Raw genomic sequence first — 24,635 nt, 5'->3', positions numbered from 1 at the left:
GTTTAAGAACAGACAAACACCTAATAGGGTCAAACAATCGGGCTGGATTTTTTGTTCGATACAGTTGGTCTACGGGAACATGGCAAAAAGGGTTTACCCATTGGGAATGAAAGGCATATTCAGTACATGCGTGGAAAAAAAAGAAATAGTAGTCTGAAGTAGTCTAAAGTTGTCAAATTAGCATGTTTTTGACATTTTTTACACAATCCCACATTTCCAAATGTATCTAAACTAACAGACTGAGTTTTTCCCCAGCTCCAGGTGTTCATGTCCAGATTTTGTAGCAGATTCATGTGATTATTTCTTTACTCTTCAATTTAAAAGAAACTCAGCCACAACAAGTGAAAACTATTCCTTATCACTTGAATGCATGAAGACGGGGGTACACAAAATTTAAACTACTGACCTGGAAAATGAATTGAGGACTTGCTGGAGGAAGAGAGGCAAACATATCCAAATAAGTAAATATATAAAACAAAAAGTTGGAGCAAGAAAAAGGTATTACTTCTTTGCAGCCTCATCCTTCATTGAATGGTAACTGATACTTCCAGAGGCAGCAAGGGATTCTCTGAACTATTTATTTATTTTTGATTGAGGAATCATTACATTTTCTGTAACACGGACCTTAAATTCTCAGGGAATTTCAGATCTGTTCGATTACACACTTTGATTGATTTCAGAATGTCAACAGATTTATCCCCATGTTGCGAGAGACCTGAAAGTGATCGAAGAATATCTGATTCAATATGAGTTTTCTTGCTGAATGCTTCGCAGTATTGATATCCAGTCAGTATCCTATCTGAGTTAAACTCTGATCGGTGTCTCTCGATCAGTGTCATATGAAAACAACCAGAGAGGCAGACTCCAGAATAATTTGAGGATCAGCCAAAAAAAGCTGTAAACAAGGTCTAGCTACCTCTAGTGTGCGGGACCCGCAGCTAAGACAAGGAATACAGATGCTGACAAATGGCTGTCCACTGACCATCTGCCTGGTACGTCAGAAGCTTTATACACCTGGGACGTTGTCTGAATTGAAAACCTCTCCAACCAGCTGGCCGAAACATAAAAGGGGAACCCTAAGCCTTTTTTTTTTCTCTTTTATTTAACTCCGCTGCATTATGGGTTTAGCTGATGCTGATACGATGTTGAGCTGATGAATCTTCAATTTTTTTTCAAATCAATTAAATGATATGGAGATGTAACCAGTTATTTTACATTTAATTATGACTTTTTCTATGATGAAGTTAATGAATTATTCATTCCTTCACAATTGTATTTATTGTATTGTCATTTCATTCTCTGCTTTTCATTGTCATTATCAGTCTGTGCCCAGATTCCAACCAGAGTAAGTCAGTGAATGATGAATTTAGTGAATTGTGAGCCGAAATGCTGCGCCATTCTCATCTCTTGGGTGTGGGGTGGGGGCGGGGCACTGGGGTAAACTCGCTCGGAAATTGAGACAAACACGAAATCACAAAGTCCAAAACTGACAGCTTGAAGAGGATGGAGCCCCAACAAGCAGGGGAGTTTACAGCAAGACAGAGATGTAGGATACAGAAAGGAAGAGGTCACAAGAGATTAAGAAAGAGGGGCGGCATTGCTGTTTGAAACACCTCCCCCTGGACCGAAGACAAATTGGGCTATGTGCATGTCTCAGTGTCCCCCAAGTCCCTATCTCTCTCGGAGGAGGAAGCCAGCATCTCCCAAGCAATAAAGTGGAAAAACCAACGCCACTGCAAGAATTTAATGAGGGCCTTGAACTGCTCTCTGCTGTGTGTGTGACACAACACTTCTTGGCATGTACTGATTTTTTTTCCTTTCCCTTCTTTATTCACCAACTACACTGGAGGAAGAGGGGAGAAATGTAACCTGCCATGGTCCACTCTGTGCGCTACGTAAGCCCCCTCACCCAACACACAGACACGTACACAGTCGCACACACAACACTCTCGCCACACTTACTTTATATTGTCTCCCACAGACGAGAACACGTCAGATTGCGTGAAACATGTTTGTGTATTTGAGTATTTGTGTCACTGCCATTTCAACAAAAAACTGGGAATATTTGACGCGGTAATTAAAATTCAAATGGCAAAGTTTATTTAATCCATTTAGAAAACAAGATTGGTAATGTCAGTTTTGGATGAGGTCACTTATATTTATATATTCATTTACTTGTTTATTTTGGGGTTGGTTATTTTGTTTAACAGCCTTTCCTCCACGAGCCCTGTTTAAATGAATGCTAAAATCATATGCCAAACAAATGCACTACAAACTGTGCCCATAGTCCACTCTCTTTTTCTTTCATTTTTGATAGATACTAATTCATTAAGCTCTTTTGCTGTGCAGTTATATATATATGCATATATACATACATATATATATATATATATATATATACACACACAAACACACACACATACATATATATATGTATATATGCATATATATATATATATATATATATATATATATATATATATATATTGCATATATACAAACAATTAAACTGATTCAAAACTGAGACAACTCATCTGTGATGCCTCATTAAAATGTTCTGATTGATAACAATCTGGAAAAAAATGGGGGCTTGTTATTTTGGCAAACATCCAGAGGATCATATCCTCCAAACTATTTAGCCAAAAAGTAATTATTATATCCATTAACACACACTGACTGCTGTGGCACCTTTTTCAAATGAGCATCTGTCATATCGCACAGATGTGTGTATTCACCATGTCTTACCTTGGCTCATACATAAGCAAAACTGGGGGCTGCCTTGTGACATTTCACTGAACAACCTGTCTCAGACAACGGGATCTTCAATGTCATGTTTGCAGCTGAACAGAGACAGGAGTGTCAGAGTACGTACTAACCCAATTCTTGTATAAACACCAAGCCCATCTGAAGTGATAGCTTTTATGAAATTCTATGAAGTAGACTCAGCATGTTCATCATTAATTCATTCATAACTTCTGCTCTGACAGCTGAGCCATAGCTTTGAGTGCAGTGCCGTTGTCTACGTCATCCATCCAAACATAACTACTTCCCAACACTCACATAGCTTAGGTTTTGCTGTTTAGCACTGTGATCCTGCAGCCCAACGGTGGATAGACATAAATTCCTCTTTAACCTCTCTTGGTTGGTTCAGTCTCGCTGATGTTGGAGAATGATGGACAAAGACCTGCTCCAGAGATAGCACAGTCAGTAACACTCCAGTTAGGACATCCAGAAAGAATTGATGATAAAAGTACCACCTTCCTAGTTCAAATATGACATATTTGAGATCTTTGGTGGTGATGGTTGTGAAGTTCCAAATAATAACTCTCTTCATATCTTTTTCAGAAGCACAACTGTACGAATGGTTATTCTCATACAAAAGTGAATAATAAAGATCTGCCACCAGTGTTTGTCCAGTATTTTACAGTCCAAGAACTAAGGTCTTTATATTATAATGTTAAATCATTTAGAAAAAATGCATATATATATATATATATATATATATATATATATATAGCATCTGAGAGCACCCCCTCTGAGCTGCTGTTATTTATTTGGTAATTTAACAATTAATATAAAACAACAAACTAGTCTGATCTATACAAATACAAGCATAATGATCTTTAAGGAAGTGAAACGTCAATATTCTCTGTGATGGTGAATTTTATCAAATCTTAATGCCTTTCATGAACTACTACTGCTTAATGGTTATTAATAGCAATTCTTGCAGAAAACTGCTCAGTTGGTGCAAAATTTCTGTTGGAAGCATAATTCTAACGCGCAAACCACAGCACCTTCATAGTCGATCCCGTTGCTCTATTTGAGGCAGAGTTATTCTTGTGGATCTCTTTGGTGCGCAATGAATTTGTAAAGAGAAACAAATACTCTTTGACAGTGACTTAGATTCAATGTCTTGAGTTTATGTAATGTCTTCACCTAGCAAAAGTGTGAGATACATCTTTTATATCGATATTATTCAATGTTATGTACATTTGCTAAATTTGCTTTTTTACATATTCAAGATCTAACTGCCCAGCTAGGGAAATTAAATCTATCTCATCTAGCTAAACCCCACACACTGACTTGAAACAGATCACGTTTGAATTCTTGATGGAGAAATGCACAACACAAATGAAAAATGGAGCTGTGGGGAGGGTTTCTGCTCCCTTCTGTAAATATTTGATAAAGGGACAAATCAAAATTAGAGTGTAGGCATAGAAGTGTTTGATGGATGAACATTGCCAACACTGGTCTGGCAAAGTGGAAAAACATAATCCAGAGTGAGCATGACGGGGTCCACAGCTGAGCAGTGTAAGTACACATTCTTTCTGCCGTTATACACACAAAGGCAGACTTAAAAGTCAATACCATGGAGACTTGACGAAAATAAGAGTCAAAAGCAGTCAAATATCAAGACTTGGTGTCCCTGGCATGGGTCAAGCTTGCGAAGCACTGCATCCCACACATCCAATTGCGCAACTTCATAGCATCTCTTAGTTTGAATCCAACCTGAAAAATCTGGCCCTCTTCCAACAGAATACTTTTGAAAGATTTTGCATTATTGCCATATTTCATTTTAAATCATTCTTATTTTTCATGTCTACTTCCAAGACATATCCTAATGATTTTGTACTAACCTTCACAGGAAAATTTTCATGATTAACATGCCGGGACATGGTGTGTATTGGCAATTAACTGGTCCTAGTATAAAATGCATGAAAAAGGAATAAATACTGCTACTTGAATTAAGCACACATTACACTCAAGAATTACCAGATCATATCAATTGACCTATTGAGCAACGGATGATTATCATAATTAGCAATGATGGACCAAAATATTCAAAAGACGAGCTGGTATCGAAGCAACGGGAGGACATTTATCTTCATAAATTTGATAATATCATATTTATTTCTTCATTAACAGCCAGGGAGGAAATTTCAAAAGGTTTCCTGAAGTGTCCTCATCAGTTTGCATGTTGATGGCGACTTTGAAATTCATCTTGAATTCTAATATTCATTGCTTTAATAATTAATGACTTTTATAGCAAATTGTACTTTCTTGAGCTTTTACCAAGTAGCTCTTGTGTGTATGTGTGTTTGCTCGTGCATGTGTGTGTACTCGTGCATGCGTGTGCGTGTGTGTGCCTGTGTGTGTATGTGTGTGTGTGTGTGTGTGTGTGTGTGTGTGTGTGTGTGTGTGGTGCTTGCATGACCAGAATATGTGTTTATGCTTATTTATTTATTAAAAGAATGAGATTTGACTCTGTGTCTGCAGATTTTGACAGCAGCTATAACGGGTTTTCAATAATGTGACACCTAGGGGGCAATGAGAAGGAAAGAAAGGAAGAGAAAGGAATAAATACAGAGCGAATATATTGCTGAATATAATCTACCAGACAGAGGGTGGGACCACCAGATGCAGGTTAAATAGTACTTCTTTGGCCTAGGTAAAAACATAAAAATAGATAGATAGATAGATAGATAGATAGATAGATAGATAGATAGATAGATAGATAGATAGATAGATAGATAGATAGATAGATAGATAGATAGATAGATAGATAGATAGATAGATAGATAGATAGATAGAACAGGAGTAAAGGTACAATGGGAAGAAGAAAAGAGAAGAAATCTTGCCTTCTCAGTTAAGTGAAAAAAAAAATTGCGGTAGCTCCAGCTTTTGAAGGAAATGTTGGTCCCAACATCAATCCATCGTCTACTGCTTATCCTGCACTCAGGGTCCAGGGGGACACTGGAGCGAGAGGCAGACTGGTCGCAAGTCAATCACAGGGCCACAGACAACATTCACTCACTCAATCACTCGGGGCCATGTTCCCTATTTTTTCAAATTAACCTGCCACAAGTTATGGAAAGACAGATACGGGGAGAACATGCAAAGTCCACATAGAAATGTCCCCCAGTCAGAATTGACCGGGGGTCCTTCGTGATGTGGGGTCAAAGTAGTAACCACTGCGCCACCATCCCATCCATAAATATAAATAACTCGTTGCTGTGCTATACAGATACAAACAGAAGAAAAGAAAAAAAAAACACCATTTAATTTAATCATTTTTTGTTTGTTTGTTTTTTTCCCTGTCCTTTGCATAGTACTGCAATCCAAAAAAACCTATCATTATAATTGGATAGCATTTTTACTTCTTTGAGCATATTATTTTACTTCTTCTATGAACATATTTTTCAGCAACAACTGAGAGAAAGAGAAAGAGAAAGAGAAAGAGAAAGAGAAAGAGAAAGAGAAAGAGAAAGAGAAAGAGAAAGAGAAAGAGAAAGAGAAAGAGAAAGAGAAAAAAATGAAATTTAAAGATAAAGCTATACAATGGCTGACAAGCACATGGATTTAAATTACATGAAGAAACAAATAATGATTTTGAATCACAGCTTTGCATACTCCTTTTAATCATTGTAAAACTGAAAAACTTTCACGGATCCTTTTGGCAAATCAGACCTCATCATCACTTCCTCAAGGCACAACTACATTATAATCAGTTAATGAATTGCAGAGTTATTTACATAAGTGTGACTTGTTAGGTTAGTCTGACCTTGACCTTCGAAAACTCGTTGCGTCAAAATTAGCATTTTTGCGAAACGTGATAAAAAGCATGATAACATAGATGGATAAATCATCACCCTCATTTTACGCGGGATCCCTGAGCGTTAATTTCCATCTGTGGTGCAGCACGCTAATATATGTGTCGCTCTTTCATTCATATAGAATGAACAGCTAGTCTATTCTTGACATAAATCATGCCAATTTGCACAGGGAGTCAGATGTGCTAATAATATGGTAGCCATCATTAAAGATATATCGATACCAAGTTATATTGATACCAAACACATCAAGATTGGGTTATTTTCAGCCCTGATTATCACCAAACTCATACGGTCCAAATCCCAGCTGCTGACGTGCTCTTGACATGCTGGACAATTGCTAGCCACAATTGCCTCCAGCCACTGCTGGAGAAGGTGAAAAGAAGGGCAGGAAAAAAACGAAATGAGAAGATGCTTATCCGGGAGGTAAGAGCAAAACAAGAGAAAACATATATCAAAGAACCGATCATGAAAGTTGAGACCGAAATGAGGAAAGGGGACAAAGAAAAAAACAAATCAAGGAGAAAAGTAAAGGAAGATCATACTGCTCAAGAGCTGACTAAGCCCAGAAGTAAAACATGAAACTGACACACCAAATATCATGCGATGTGGTAACATTGCTTTCACCTTTCTCAGGGAGAAAGCAGCTGCTTCCATTCGGCTGTCAGCGGGAATGACTGATGGAAGTCGAGTGAAGTGCATTTCACCGTTCAAAATGAGAAAGCATTCTGGGAAATGGCAGGAACACCCATCTACACCTTTCACTGGTGTATTGGAGAGCTGTCACAGCTCCTGAGTGAATGGCCACCTATCGAGCCTGACAAATGAACAGAAAGTGTCTGAAAGTCCTGACACGGTGCCCATGGCTAAAAGAACCGCCACCTGGCGAACATCAGCAACCTCTATCTCTCAGTTTCAAAACAAAAACCGGCGCCGTCGCACGATTCAATCTAGAAGGCAGGTTGGATGTGAACTCTTTGGCTCGCCACCGTGTCCGTTTGTTTTTGCGTCTCATCTATTTCTCCCCCGACCTCCTGGTGTTTGTTTGGTGTCACTGTCATTTAGGCTCATCGGGCTCCACGCTGACCGACAGCTTGTCAGTCTAACCTCCTTTTAACACTCAGGAGCCCCACAAAGTGACACAGAAACTCCCCTGGCATCACACTTAGCAACATGGAAAAAAGCGGGCTTCGCAGTGGACACCTCTCGACTCTCATCTGCATCTCTACTGTCTGCATGTCCCTCCTTTCTCTTTGTTTTCCCTCTCACTGCGGTGCGTTGGCCTGCACGCAACCGCAGCCTGTCAGCTTGTCTTCCAGTATTCACTGGTTAACCAAGAGGGAGCATAGACAAAGGGATATGGTGGGTGTTATTTTTAACAATAATATATCCATCTAATCTCATACTTTTGCCTTTGGTGCTGAGGAGCATCTGATTTTATTGTCGCGCCAAATACGTGGCAATGTTTTACACCTAGCTTCATCTTGCTTTGATGAATTGTATGTCTTTGTACTATTTAAATCTGCCTTATTCAATAGTGAATATAAAATGGTTGCGCATTTAGCTCAGCTGTTTGTTTGGGGGTTTTTTGCCTGTTTGTTTTTTTTTTTTTCTCCCATTTTTGAAATGACGCTTTCATCGTGTCATTTCAGAGACTTTCGGTGCAGAAGCTCACATGAGAGACTGTTCTTGTCTCTGAAAATAAACAAATAGATAAGTAAATAAACCTGACACCGAGAATGGAAATGGGTTCATCATCTGAAGAGGGTATGCAAAGAGTACATTTGAATGATTCCAAAATTAGGAAATTAAATATTTCTTCCACTTTCCAAGAAAAGTGAAATTCATAACACCCAGGCATATAGATATCTTTGAGGGATGCCATCAGCTGACAGATTATCAACGATTTAATTGTATTTAGTGGCAAGACAAATTAACAATTTTTGGCCCATTTGTCTTCATTATCCTTAACATTAAGACTGTATTCAAATATGTAATGGTTGTTTGGACAAGATTTAATGAGAAGAGGTAGGTTTTACAATCACTAGGATTTGCTCTTCTAGAAAATAAGATTTTTTTTTTTTCCAATGCAGATAATGAAGAGAATGTTTTCTTTTTTTTTTTTGTTTTGTTTTGTTTTGTTTCTCTTTATTTTTATTTTTTTTACTCCAAAAAATAGTGCTCTACTACTAATTACCACAATCATTTTTACTTAATTATTTAATTATATTATTGATACTTGTATGATAAAGTTTGGTAGTTGATAAATTGTCATTCTTTGTGTATTTGTAAATCTTAATCTCTCAGTATTGGTAGCAAATAACGATTAAAAGAAGTTTCCACTTCCTGCTGACAGAGACACATCTTTGCTCACTTGTTCACCTCATTCTTCGCACTACAAGGTCCTCCTCACATTGTCCCCATGAAGGACTGCAAAATGATTGTGAGCTTTAACTTTCATGCCATGACTTGCAGAGCCGGATATATCAAATACAATATTTAGTTCTGCAAGTCCTAAACCTATATTACTTTTCAGATACCCATTTGGTGTACAAACCTATAGTGCTGAGGATAAAGTTGGCTGGGTTCATAGCAATTGCTGCATGCTATTCATTCTCAGTTCATTACCTGATAACAACTCATGGGTATCTAGTACAAGTACTTGGTCACCCTTATATTGGTCTTTACGGTCTATCGTTTCTCTGACCTTTTTACAAATGGTAGTTTTGGCCTCCTACCCCCAACAAATATGCCTATGAATGCAATACTATTATCACACTTACATTTGAAACATCATTATGGTTAGTCTATATCATTTTATGGCTCACACACATTTTACAAGACCTTGATAGTTTATTTTATAACCATGTTTTCTTCTGTCTGGACCTTAGACCCTCTCAGTGAGTTAGGGCGATCAAGTTTTTTTTTGTTTTTTTGTGTTTGCTTGTTTTTTTTTTGTTTGTTGGCTCACTAATCACTCACTTCCTTTGGAGAAATCTATAAATATTCAAAATTGTTTCATATTTTCCCCAGCACTATACTAATTCTACTGGGTCAGTTGTTAAATATGTTTTCTTTCAAACAAGACAGAATGTTTGGGAACAAATAAATAAAAATAAAACTAGGGGCAATTATTAAAAACGATATACTGTATATATTCATGCATCTATATCATTGTTTGATTTTCCAGCTGGGGTAATTTGTTTAAAAATATGACTGTGTTGATGGCACACATAATCGATGAGCCAACAGTTCCACTTGTTTGAACAGTGAAATAACTTGTTTACAGCTGAGGTAGGAGTTACAGTAAAGCACTAGCATACACTTAGCTTCCATTAAACGCTTGGATGAAATTGTTCTATAAAACACTGGTGGAAAAACAGCTTTGACGATACTATCAACAACAAAAAAACGAATGCCTCTCGCTGACCAAAAACAGAAATATGAATTGTGTATTTCCAAGTGGCAATGTAAGATGGACATCAATCAAAGGCTGATGTAATTTTTTTGTTTTCTTAAAGGTGTAAAATAGGAATTATCTAGTCCAGCAAATGAAACCAGCCATTTCATTAAATCATACAAACATGACAGGTGTTTAATCCTAGACAGGGTGATTACCACATTTGTCATCTTCTTATTTTCCCTTCTGCCGCAGCGAATCATCTGCCTCCATCTAACCCTATTGATAATAAAAATTTATCCTTTATTAATCCCCATGGGGAAATTCATTCTCTGCAATTAACCCATCAAGGATGAACCATGAGCAGTAGGGCTGCCGTCCAAGAGCGCCAGGGGAGCAGTTAGGGGTTCAATGTCTTGCTCAACAACACTTCAACACACCAGGAGGAGATGAGGAGCCGGGAATCAAACCAGGAAGCGTCGGATCCAAAGACGATCGCTCCACCTCCTGTGCCACGCCGCCCCCTCTGCATCCTTATCTCTCACACCACCTAACTTCATGTCTTCTTTCATCCCATCCATAAAACTCCTCCTCTGTCATTCTCTAGACCTCCTGTCTGGCAGCTCCAACCTTTGCACCCTTCTACAAATCCATTCACTACCACTCCTCTGTACATGTCCGAACCCTCTCAGTCTAATTTTATCTCCAAAACATCTTCCATTCGCTGTCCCAAGGAGAGCTTCAAAATGGTCTTCTCTGCTACCTTCACTTCTTGTCTTCTCCTCCCCTCAGCTACCTCTAGACCATACAGTTAACACCACATATTTATTGATTGACTTATCGGTTTGTCTAATTTCGTCTATTTTGTTTGTATGTTTTTCTTTCCAAAGCTTGTCTTCACATTTTAGCTCAAGCCACTGTCAAGCTGTGTACCTTTTTTTTTTCTTATTTAGGACGATTCAGCTGAAGGTTGGGTATTGGACTGCCTCAAAATATGATTAAAGCTAGAACTACCCTTTCTTGCCGTGCATTAATCAGACATATGAATAAAACGCCGACTTCAGAAGTGGAATGGTGACGGGTATGGACAGCAACATATGGCAGCTAATATTAGACCCCGAGGATGAAAAGCCGAGTGAAGAAAGTGGGAAGGCGAGAGGGTCAACAATATCATGGAAGAGAATTTCTTGCGGGCCTGATTGAACTAACCACCTTCCAGAAAATGACTGGGGGACCCCTCCTCCTCTTCCTCCTCCCAACCAAGTGATCCCACAGTGGACTTGATTAAAACAAGGATATGGAACAATGGAGAGAGAGAGAGAGAGAGAGAGAGCGGGAAAGGAGAAAGATAGAAAAAAAAAAAGACCAAGAGCTAAACCCAGGCAGTATCTGAAGAACAGGGCCTATTTTCAGCAGCCCTATTAAGTTCAACAGGCCCGGCAAGAGGGTGCGCCATCTTTACTATTATTTGCCACTTTCAGTGTTAGGTCACGAGTTTGAGACACGAAAGAGAGCGATAGATGGAAAGCTGATTAAAAACAGACATGCTAAGCTGAGCAGAAAGTCTAGAGAAAAAAAATAAAAAATAAAACTGTTCACGAGACATCATTAGCATCTCTGCACTTAATATCATCATAGTTATTATCAAACCCATTTATCGTTAGTTTACCTCTTTGCGCATCATTTCCTGCTAAAAATCAATAATAGAGAGGATGCTTTCTCTTTTTCCAATTATCGAGCTGCCAATTCCCTCCTCCTCTACCTCATAATGACATGCTACCTACGCAGCCTCCCACAAACATCGCAACCCGACGCGCCACCCCCCACCGCATGTTTTTGTACACACAAACAAGATACGCTATCTTTTTATCAATCTATTAAGGAAAGCCAGGGTGGCGACGACGGCCCCCTGACTGATAACCTGACCCCACGAGCGGACGTGTAAGCGTTTTCCCCCGGCCACAGCGGAGGCCATATAATAGCCCGGTGAGTGCTGAGATGATGATGACGATAATCTTGGCAACCGGGGGCCATGAAGCATATCCAATCTCTTCCCCTAAATGTCAACCCCCGCACCCACTCCCCACCATATCACTGTGACAAAAAGACTCAGAGGAAAGGTTGGTGACACGGCAGGCTGCTTAGAATGGTTAACAAACACACTTGTCTCATTTGTCGCACGGTTCTTAAAGAGGCAGAGGCGCTGCATATATGTTCACATGCAGCAGAGAAAAAAAAAGGGGGGATGCTAAAAGAGGGAGTAAAGGAGACAGAGATAGATGGAGGGAGGGACATGTATGTTTGTGGGGGGTGAGGAGATATTCTAGCTAAGGCGCTTGCAAGATTACAATGACTGTTCTGTTTTCCCCCTCCCAGCCAGGAGTGACAGGGTCCCATTCATTTTTCATCGCGCAAAGAAGCGACAGACTGAAGGCCAAACATCTTCTTTCTTGCTCCCACGTCCCTTTTCAGATTTCTTTCTCCCTCTCTTTCACTCACTCTCTTGCTCTTGCGTCTGATCCACCCAGGGCTGAAGTGCCACACTGTGACAGGGGTGTGATGCCTCGACGCTGACACTGCACGCTGCTAACGGAAGAGGAAAAGTGATGCCCAGTGTCAGCTAGCAGACGCCTGTGGTGGTGTTTAGTGCTCTCCCTCCCCAAAACAACAGATGTTGGCGTAGTTGCAAAAAACGGCCATTGTGTCAGTGACTGGAGGGCTGGGGGAGGTAGGATGGGATGGAGGGAGGGGAGGTCTGTTGCCAGCAGTCAGGTCACTCTTCAAGACAAGACAGAGCTGCTGCACAACCTCCCGTATATCGATGCCACTTGGCTGAATGATCACTGCAATTGAGGTATGACATTATTAAGTTGGACTCCTGTATAAACAATACATTTTACTCTTCAGAGGCTCGGACGATGACATGGAAACTACACTCACAAAACAAGGCAGGTCCCCCCCAAAAAAGGACAAAGTGCAGGCATTGTGGTTTCCTGGCTGTAAATAATCATTGAGTGCCATCACAAATGAGCAAGATTGTTTTTGATTCAGCGTGTGCATGACATGAGATCACCAGGCATCCTTCCCAGCATTCTTTTCCTTGAGAGAATATTATAAAATTGAATTCAGTGCAAGAAATATGTCATAAAGATTATCCAAAGGCCCTTAGAAATTAATTGCATTGCATTCAATTTGTATAATACACACGCTTTACTTTAATATATCTTCTATTCAAAAAAACTTGTGAATCTCCAAATGACTTAATGCAGTCTGATAAAGTATTAAGTTAGACAACAATGAAAAGACACAAACATACTGTTATTAGTTGATTGATCATATTATGGGTTTTGTCACTAGATTCCTTTGAATATGTGCTTCAAAAAAAGTATGAGAGGGCTGAAAGTTAAACCCTTAACTGGCACAAACACAAGCTAAACCATTATTATGGATTTTAGCTATCAGTCAAATTCTTAGTGACAGTTCTGGTCCAGAATTGAATAACATGTGCCTCTCATTTTTAATACTTGTATTTCTTAGAGCTATCATTGAACAGGCTTGCACAGCAAAGTGATTCTGTCTCATATTAAGTATCAGAGAATAGAGTGCAAGACTCAAGCACACAGCAAATGAGTCTGTATGTAAAAGACTCAAAAGGACATGGACTGATCCATTATTAACGGAAGAGTATTTTCATTGGACGCCTGTCTTTCAACATCACAGGGTTTACATCTTTTCAAAACATCTCCACTGTCATCTTTACTCAATGAAGACTAAAAAAAGAATTCTTCTGATGCCTTTTGTTTTCTACTTTACAAAATGTGCCGCCACCAAAGCGTTGCATTTGGATATGGACCATAGGTGATGGTTTTTTTTTTTTGTTTGTTTTTTTCCCATGGAAAGATGATCTTGCCTTTTTCCAGTGCTTTTCAAACCCAATCTCCTAGCTAAGAGCCTTATTAATAGAAAAGAGGAGCAGGCGGGAGGTAAGGAGAGCAGTGCTGAGAGCTGGCGGACGATAATGCCCAGCAGGAGAGAAGCACACTCATCTCTGTTTCTACAACATCTGCCAGCCGTTCAACATAAACCGGCCACCTTGGGCTCGCCTAGAGCCACGATCATGACAGCGTGCGGTCGAGCTGAGGGAAGGGAGACAAGCGAAAGAAGAGGTCAAGTAGAGGGAGATTATCAATGCACCATGTACTGAGCAGCGGATTTGCCCTTCTGTGTCAACGCCTGCTTCCCAAGACATTTGTCAGGGCGTTAAAGCCTCACAAACCCAACATCACACCAATCTCTGCATCCTTTCAGCATGCTTGCTTCAGACTGGAGGGCTGCTGCCGCAACTAACACATATTCTGTTTTAAACAGGTTTCGGACTGAGTTGAATGCCCTCTAACTAAACACCTTAAATGAGCCTGCAATTGTGCCTTTACTAAAACATATTTTTTTTGTTTGATTCAACATGATAAATGGGATGTGAAAGCACACAATAATAATAATAATAATAATAATAATAATAATAATAATATTTCTCCAACATCTCTCCATTTCTCACAGCTGCTCCCTTGACATTCTCAGCTCAACTCAATCCTATATCTCTCCAGACTTGTGGTCAGATCAAATGCATGGTGAAAAATATCGGGGTATGGCATTCAAAAAAGGGGTTATACCACAAACTCAGAGACTGAAACCAGAGTGTGACATAGTGGCAAAAAAATTCTATGAGCACTCATGTGGATTTATTCAAGTAGAAGTGCTCAGTAGTCATCGGGTCAGTATTATCTTTGTGCTCCCTCGCACTTCATGCTGAATAGGAGTGTGTGTGTCTATGCTTGCGTTTTGCAGCATCTCTAAAGACTCATAAGACATATAATGGCTAATCTAGGCGGGCTGAAAAGTAGGCTAATGCTGTCCGACAAACCGGCTCCTTGATAACGTGTCATTTCTAGAGAGTTCTGCGGGGCTGCAAATTGCGTGCTGCATCCGTGCCGGTGGGACGAGGGGATCGGGAAAGGGGACGGGTCGTGGTCATGGCGTGCTCTCAATGAACTACCAAAGCCGGCAAAAAAGAGCAGGGATTCTTGGGCATCTCTTACACCTTCCAATTATTATCTCTTCTTAGTCTTTATTATCCCTGATTTGATGCACTACATTTATTGATGAACACACATTACGTTGCCGTCGTTAAGGTCATGTTGAATTATGTATATATTAAACTTCAGTCCATTTTTTTTTTGTCATATTTGGAAAAAAAATGAAGAGATTCCATTCAAAAAAATAAAGTTATCTTAAAACTACAAAACAATATTACAAAAAGTAAATTTGAGGATTCTGTGCTATATTAAAATTTATTAAAACACACACACACACACACACACACACACACACAAACACACAGACACTGGATAAAAGGAGCTGAGAGAGAAAGGAATGTAAATATATGTAGAGTATATACTACCAAAAAAAAATTAAATAGTAAAAGCTGTACATATTTTAGTCAACCACGGGGATACATTTGTAGGTTATTGTTTTTTCCTTTTTTTTCGTGACATACTTTCCCGAGCTTATCTCACTGAATCAAACAAATATTAGGATACATTCACACGACATGTGCATCACCTTTGTGTCTCTAACTCCTGCAAACACAGCTGGTAAATCCTAAAGCTATACCTTATCTGGAGATAACTGCACATATATCCTAGTATATTAATATGACACGCCACTGAGATGTTCCTTTATTAAAATGCATCTATTCCATCTGGAGACAGGGTGGGTGGCTGAGCACATCAGAACTCCACCATGAGACGGATGCAGATTCGGGCTGGATTGTAAAACCCTGAGTGGAAAAAACCACCACAGGACCAATAATATAGACTATATGGTCACTTAAGTCAAGGTCAAAAAACTTATTTTCATTAGTTTGATTGATTTAATGATTGATTTAATTTGATTGAGCTTGTTTCTCTGTTCAGCAGGGGGGTTTCAATTAAAGGACTGAGGACTGATGACTGAGGTCTTCGAGCCCCAAATGAGTCTCTCATTTGGCCATAGAGCGAGGAAGGGATGGGGGTGGTACTTTTTTTCTCTTTGAAAAATAAATGAAGGAACCCTTTGGTTTGATTATATAACAACTGGAGATATCCCAGTTTGAGAAAGTTAGCACGTCAAACAGAATCCAAATGCCTTCCAACCATATGGGAGTCAGATCTTCGCAGGACGCGCGTCCTCTGTGGCCGCACATGACAACTCCCGGAACACACGAGGTCTGCTCTCCGCACGCACACACACACAAACACACACACACACACACACACACACACTTCAGCACAGACTTTGAGCCATTTCTGCGTGCATGTGTGTGCACGCGCACCGCTGCTTCCCAGCCTCGCTGTCATGCCCCAGGCGCTGAGATAACGGCTTTCGCGTAGACGCGCCGCCGGCTGACAAGCCACCACATCGCCCCCATTTATCTGTCCATCCTCTCCCGTCCGTGTCTCATGTGCAATTTCCTATATTTCCCCCGTACATTTTTTTTTACTTCATGCATGTTTTATTGTGTATGTATTTATTTTTCATAAGCTTAAATGAGAATCGAGGAAGGTGTGTGTATGTGTGTGTTAATCGGGGAGGAAGGTGTGCGTGTGTTAATGTGGGATTTGGGGGGGGAAACGGGATTTGGGGGGATGGAGTTGTGCTCAGAATGTATAAGAGGAGCTGGGAGCCGGTCACATCCGAAATCTGTCGTGCACAAACAGCCCCTACCCCCCCCCCCCCCTCGCCTTGAGCCCCGATTTGCGCGTCGAGCCAAACTGCACCCCTCGGCACCCTGACCCGCGCGTCACTTCGTGCGCGTTGTCGCGGACTACCGGGACGTTTTTTTTTTGTTTTTTTTTTTGGTTTGTTTGTTTTGTTTTTGTTTTGTTTTTTTGGACTTGTCGAGGGTGAAAAACTTACCGGGGTGACCCTCGGCCCGGAGGAGAACGACGAGAGAGAAAATCCACCAGCAGCGACGGCACGATTGCAGTAACCTCCGCATGGTAATGAAACGCACGTCGACATGCAAACAACAAGCAGGAACAAACTGTTGAGTTTCTCTTTTTTCCCCAGCCCTCCACCGTTTCTTTTTTGTCTGTCTTTTTTTTCCCCTCTCTCTCTTGTCTGTCTTTTACAGCGTGCGATTCAGGGAACCCTCCGGTGCGCAAAAGAGCAGCGTTGGAGACGCGGCGAGGGCGGAGAAGAAATGTTAGTTGGAGGTCCAGCAAAGAGTCTCTCCGTGCTCGAAATCCCGCCGATATTCCACGTTATGAACATAACACTGTGGTGGTCGTTGGGGGAGAGGGAGCGTGGGGGGGCGGTGGGGGAGAGTGGGAGGGGATGGGGAGAATGCGAGGGGGGGGGGGGGGGGGGGGGGCGTGTCCGGTGCGGCGGGTGAGAACAGGTTAAAACGAGGCGCACGGCAGAGGCGGCAGCGGCTGCGGCGACGCTCCGCTCGGCGCGCTGTCGCTCCGGAGAGGTCGGCGGCGGAGGCAGCGCTCGTCGGGCTGGTGGTGAGGGAGGAAGCCGGTCCTGATGCTGATGATGGTGGTGGTGGTGGTGAGAGGGGGTGGTAGTGGTGCTCGTGGAGTGGCGCTAGGAGCTTCCCATCCCTCCATCCGTCCAGGAAGCAGCCTGCGAAACCAAGTCTGGCAGAGACTTTAAAACAGTCTTGAGGGGGGGGAGAGAGAGAGAGGATGGAGAGAGTGGGACATACATACACACACACACACACACACACACATAGATAGAGAAAGAGAGAGAGGAAGGGAGAGGAAGGGAAAGCGGTCATTCCCCTGGATCCTAGCGCCGGCGCAGTGGAAAACGCGCCGTGGCTCATTGGAATGTGCACACGTCCCATAATAATAGGTAATAATAGATCCCGCACCCCCCAGGGACTCCTTCAGCTTTTTGTTCATTTTAATGACCTTAAAATAGATCCACATTAGACAAACCACCCCTCTAAGGGAAGCTGTCTGTGCAAGCAGCAGCGAAGCCTGGCGCCTTTATGAATCTTGCTGCGCAAATAGCGCAATGCAATAATGTGCGGAACGGTGATTGATTTTTTCCCCGTTACGATGAAAAGTCAAGCAGCAAACACGCACGGCAGTGCACAATCACTCTCGGGGGTACAAGACACTGCCACTTCGCGAAAGAAGTTCCAAACTGTAACTGAATGAGGTGGGGGGTCACTCTAACGTCATTTTAACTTTAAAATATGGGATCCATTGCCATCGAATGATTTTTCCACATCTGTGCACCCCCAGCCGGATTTTATGTTCAATAAACTTTAATAAACATCATAATTGCTTACACATTCAGTAACTTTTACCAGCAATTGGGTTTATTTCTCATTTACACACACACACACACACACACACACACACACACACACACACACACACACACACACACACACACACACACAGATATATACACTTGAACATAGCTGGTATTTTACTGTTCGGGTTTGGTTTATTAAGGGACCTGCACAATAAGAATACAAGTAGCCGGTTATAGACAAAAAAGTAAAATGCATTGGGTAAATACATGATTGGAACCATTCAATATCAAGGTCATGAAATTAAAAGTAAAAATCAACATGTTATATTCATTGACTCATACCAGGACATGTTATGAATCTATTAATTACTACTATTAGTATTTTTACTATTAGCAGTAGTAGTAGCAGTTGCAGTGCCAAATGGTTGTGATTGTCTCTTCCTGACAGACCATTTTTCCCCTATCAGACCAGCTTATTGTCTGGATGAAAATTGTTCCCTTATTGGATTTTACTTGCCAAACCTAATTTTTGTATTTTTACTGTATTTATCTTATTAAATTACTTTTTCCATCCAATAGTATCATTTCGTTTATGAAAAAAAAAAACAAAAAAAAACTGTGATTGAAATCTTTGCCTATCACCTTATGTATGTCATATTATGATTTTGATTACTGTTTACTGCATTTTTAATGCTTTTATTCACATAATAGTTGGACCTAATTTCTCATAAAAATGTCTGTTCTCTTGTTTTGTTCTCTCTTGAATTGTTTTTATATATTCATTTAATCCCTATCCTTTGCATGAGCCTCTTTTTTATTCTACTCTAACAGAGAGGCCCTGCACAAGATGAATTGTCTGTGCATTCTGTACAATACAGTGCAAACACAAAGGTAAATGACCGTGGTTAAAGGACCAGCCAACCAGCCTCTCTATGCCCCACATTTTAGCTGACGTTGCATGCAGAATCATCTGTATTGAAGATACATCTGATTAAACCAGACAAAACTTCAGCTGCTACCTCTTCCTGAACCCTGAAAACTGCTGTATAGTGTAAAGATGGTGAAAGAGACTTGCAGCTGAAGGCTTTTATCAACACTCCAACACTGTATACATTGAACAAAACCACTGGTAAGCTATTAGACCAGCTAGTATACTGTGTGTGCGTTATAAATGGTATCTATTGGGTATTAAATGAATAAATAAAGTACATGTAATGGATGTTACCTAGTAGTTCAGTAATGCAGTTTATTAACAGCCAAGGTGTAAGAGCTGCACATGATGCTGTGGTTTGTGTTTGTCTGTGAAAGAAGAGACTAAGTAGCCTATTGCCTTGACGTCAGAAATCAGCTTGGGTTTTTTAGAAGTTTCTCACAAAGCTGCTTTGTCACATAATGACTCAACTTGGTAGACTCAAGTCTACAAGGCTGTGGAAACTAAAGTGCAGAGGAGACGAACTTAAGTGTAGAAAAGGATTTGTTACATACACTTCTGACATACAGAAAGAAATTCAGTATATTTAATGATGTTCTTAGAGTTCGTAAAGAGAGCATTGTTGCAGAGAAAAAATATTATAGAGAATTGATAACAAAAATGAAAAGAAAAAAATGAAAAAAAAAAACTTTTCTTTGTGACTGAAGTAATTTTCTTTGATTGTATTTTAACTTGTAAGTTAATGCAACGATATGTATATAATGAAACTATACAATACTGCGATTGATTTCTATTCAGTTTTTTTCTGGTTAATGTAAAAGACATTTGATCAGAAAGTCATAATTTAATATTATTCTCCAACAGTTCGAACTTGTAGCCATTATCACACTGTGTTAAAACTTAATGGACCTCTGATTCTCTTTTCATGTCAGAGTCTTTGTGTTTTAGTTTTCTGCTGTGTGATCTATGCTCAACGGTTTTCTTCCTGCTCAGGAATTGGAGATGTAAATTAGCCCTCTGGCTATAATCTGCCTCAGTCCTCCCATAAAATTAAATTATAAACAAATTTCCATAGTTGCAGCAATTTGAATTAAGAAACTAATGTTTGATTATTTCACTTAATAGTTTATAACTTTATAGTTTGAACTCTGTGAGAGCTTTATACAGAGTTCTGTATCAGCGCACAATGTCATTTATAAAATAGTCATGAAAATATACTTAATTGATTTAAACAGACATTTATTTAACCTGACACCATGCAATAATTTGTTATATGAGGCAAACACAGTGTTTAAGTCAATGCAGTGGAGGGGAATTAAATATTTTATACAACAAATGGGGAACTTTAGATTAATATTCACCATTGGCATTTAAAGACACATATCTGTATATATATATATGTGTATATATATATTGATGCTCATTAATCTGCTCATTAAATTTGTAAACTGGACGATTTCAGGCAGCAATCAATTACTCTCACACGAACACCAAAATTAACAAAGAGGTGTTACTCTGATAGAGCTTTTTGACTGCAGTGAGAATTGACAAGGTTAGTATGACAGATCTTGTATTCATCATCAGCTGCCAACCAACCATGAACATGTGACGGTTGATCCATTTGTAAAGCTTCAATCAAATAATTGCCTTATATAACAGTACAATTTGTTGTCCTTCAGTTATTCCCAAATAAATATTAGCTTTACACCCCTTGCTTTCCACTATGAAAATACCAAGGATGTGTCACCTGATGCTTACTAAATATGTCTGTAAAAGTATGATATTTATATTTTGATGCATCATAGATATAATATACAGTATATGAATTTCTACACAGGGAAGGGATGCACATGGGAAATGAGAAGAAAATGAAACATAATAAAAACCCTGGAAAAATTACACAAAGAACCATTCAGGAGAGATCACTGGAGGTTCAGAGGGTCAACTTTCTGCCCAAAACACACACACTAATATCTTGAACATGGTCAGTAGCAAACAGAGAGGAATGTACAAAACAGATTCCCTTGGTGCTGCCTTTCTGACATAGTTTTCTTCATATTTTCTTCATGGATAACACTTAATATAACCCCTCACTACAAACATACATCAAATCAATTGCAGTTCAAGTAATATTTTTACAATTGAACAAAGCAACCTATATTATGTTGCAGGAAAGAAAGAAAATATCACTAGCTTCTCTTTAGAAGGGAGAAAAATAACCCTTAGCTCTGAAAGAATTCTTCTCACTCTATAAATCATCTCTTTTTTTTTTTTACTCTGATATTTAATAGCTCATCGATTGTTGCAACAGTCCCTGCGAAATCCATTGTGAAATACGTAAGTCTAATATGACTAGTTGTAACTGATATTTTTAAAATCTTATAACTACAAACCCCATGAGTAAATATATATCAAAAATGAGAAATGTCATTGTATTATGACATAGTAGTTTAAGTTAACATAACACTGGATTCTCAAGTCACCCAGGTAGGCTCATTCTTTCATTCATCTACTTTCTGTACCACTAATCGGTGGAGTTGGAGCCAATCCCAATGGTCATTGAGCAAGACCAGGGGTACGCCGTAATCTCCAGTCTATTAAAAGTCTTTACTTTCTCATTTACACTGTTTATAATTCCATTGTCTATAACACATATCCTGCATTCAGGGTCGCAGAGATGGCTGGACTGCATTCCACCTGTCGTTTGGCGAGAGGCGGGGTTCACCCATGACTGCTGAGGGCCACATGTAAAGTCACAACTGTTCACTCTCTCACTTACGTGTGTTGCAATTAATTATGAACCGGCTGAATAATTTTGGACCAACTCTGGAAGGAAACTGGAGAATCCAGAGGAAACCCACACAGACACGGGGAGAACATGCAAACTCCACACTGCACTGTTTCCACACTGTTTCTCGTTTGAATCAAACTAGGAACTTTCTTACTGTGAAGCAGCAGCGCATGCCACTGCCGGCACACTGTTGCCATATGTACGATATATGTGTGTATGCATGCATATATTTGTTTACATTTACTATGCATTCAATTAAATTAAGTAATTGTGGAACATAAAACAACACAACACCGTAATAAATAATATTGTAATAAATGTAATAAAATTTAACATCATGCAATGAAACACGGTGATATGCAATGCAAAATAACTATATCATTAAACAAGATTATGTAGAATAACATGAAATAATAAAAATGAACAACATATGCTCGATCCAGGAGTTTAACCTCCTCACATAATTCCAAAACACGCAGCTCTGCCAAAACAAAGATGCAAAACTAGCTTTGGCCTTTGCATGGTGGTGGACACAAAACCAGTTCACCATGACACTAGTGTTGCAAATTATAGGTTGAGAACCCTGCAAATTCCTTCATTCTTGCCTCAGGATAATTATTGATGATGATTATTAGTGTTGCTATTATCACAAGTGAGGTTTCTACATGGCCTTCTAAGCAACTAAAAGGGTACCTGATTAAGTTTGGTGTAAGGAACATAGAAATAGAATAGTTGAACAAAATGCCAGTGAGATGAAAGATATAACTGAAGCTATGGCTGTGTTTTGAATAACGGGTCTAATTAATTATTTTTTTTTTATCTCTTCAGCTTCTCAAAAGCTTGTAAAGTGGAGAAGGAAGGCAACTTCTCATGTATAAACATTTCGAGCTAAATATTCTTACACATCACATTTAAAGCCATCCTAAAATTTTGTTTAGCCTCTATAGTTTCTCTTTTGACCCTAACTGAATAATTTGTGTGCATTATGTGTTCACTTTCTACTCATTGCCCTTTATGCCTTCTAGTGGCAACAAAAATAAATGACAACAGGTTTAAAAAAGCTATTCAATATCTATGAAGCAAATCTACTGATCACGACAGGGACATTAAATATGCAAAATAAAGGGAAGCGCAATTTGATGTTTTAAAACATGCTTGCTGCTTCACGGTTTTTTAAATCTTTTCATTGGTCTGTACAAAACAGATTCTGGTTCCTGTCACCTTCCTCATCACCCCACCTGCTGCATTTATTCATCAGTTCAAAGTCCACTCTTTGTCAGTACATCAGCTCAGCCACATGCAAGACTGCATTGCTCAGACATGTGTTCTCTCGTGTTTCTCCCAAACTTCAATCCGAGACATTCTCCACTTGTGTCTGGTGTTACGCCTCATGAGTCTCACCTACCCAGATCTTGCTTTGCTCTAGCTCAGGATGCCCACCTCCACTCCTTTATTTCCGCCTCTCCCGTCATAATAATACCCTTATATAAAACCCCTAAAATAATCTCAATGTCTCTGTCTCTGCATGGGCACTGCCGAATAAAAAAAAAAGATTAAGTGCATCAACGCAGTTCACTCAAACTATTTTTGTTTCAGAATTTTGAGACTGCAATAAGACAAAAGTGCTTCTTCTCCAAAACTGTAGCGCCTAATACATGTTCATACACAGTAAATTACTAGATTTACTCAAAGAATATTTATTTCCTCACTGCTTTTCCCTCCCTCTCATGTGAATCTTGGTTAAATCTGTGCCATGTTTACACCCGGTCTTCAGAGGTGAAGCATTTTCCAAGCAAAAATGACAGACGCAAATTGCTTGACCCCAGCAAATCCAACAGAATACATCATCATCCTCTATTAAGGTTTCTCCCAGTGTTTACGCAATCCTTCCTGAAATTCATATTCAGTTAGGAGAGACACACATTACAAAGACACTCACACTGATACGAGCCTTTTTATGCCATCAGCAAAATAATATGCGCATCTTTCCTTTCTGAAGTGCTAACAGAAGACAGTGACTGTGATGGTAATGCAAAACACCTCTTTTGACTACAGTGGTGAAGCATTTACTTTAAACTAACATTCTTTTGACTGAAGTACAGTACAGTCATTTGCTAAGACAAAATCTAAGGATACAAAGAATCAATTATATTGACAATGTCCCATGGTTTCAACATTACTTTTGATTCTATTTCATTCTCAATTCCTGCTTAGTGATTTTAAGTGGGTCGCATTTACACATATGCAGGTTTTAACAAATTCTTGATCAAAATAATGATTGACTATACTGTACTTTATTTCCAGATTTAATGTCTTGACTCACAGCAGTTCAATCTGCAACAAGACAAATTGCAAAGATCTATAAAACATGATATTGCAGAATACAGCCTTCAATTTGACCTTGATTGAGTGATGAAGTTACAAATGTAGTAATTGCACTCACTGGAGCACAAGGTCAGTTAAGCCCCATTAAACTCTATATTTTGTTTGATCATAATCTCAAATATTCATGGTTTAAAACATGATTGGGGTCAGAGGCATTGTTATCGGTTTGTCTTGAAATGTTATTGTGTCCAGTTTAGTTTC

At 39.5% G+C, this 24,635-nt stretch overlaps 1 protein-coding gene across 1 annotated transcript in view; it reads right to left on the bottom strand.

Moving 5' to 3' along the window:
* Positions 1–17,298, bottom strand: part of LOC147222225 (receptor-type tyrosine-protein phosphatase gamma-like) — a 457,121-nt gene extending 439,823 nt beyond the window's left edge. Inside the window, exon 1 of the mRNA XM_086168151.1 lies at positions 16,966–17,298. Coding sequence (XP_086024277.1) covers positions 16,966–17,047 — 82 coding nt within the window. The 5' untranslated portion in view covers positions 17,048–17,298. The remainder of the gene's footprint in view (positions 1–16,965) is intronic.
* Between the last annotated feature and the right edge of the window lie 7,337 nt (positions 17,299–24,635).

Source organism: Fistularia commersonii, chromosome 21, assembly GCF_037954325.1.
Source record: "Fistularia commersonii isolate RoL2024-O1a breed Wild chromosome 21, RoL_Fcom_v1.0, whole genome shotgun sequence".
Taxonomy (NCBI): Eukaryota; Metazoa; Chordata; class Actinopteri; order Syngnathiformes; family Fistulariidae; genus Fistularia; species Fistularia commersonii.
Note: the sequence above shows the minus strand (reverse complement) of the source record. Positions and strands in the feature narration are given on the sequence as shown.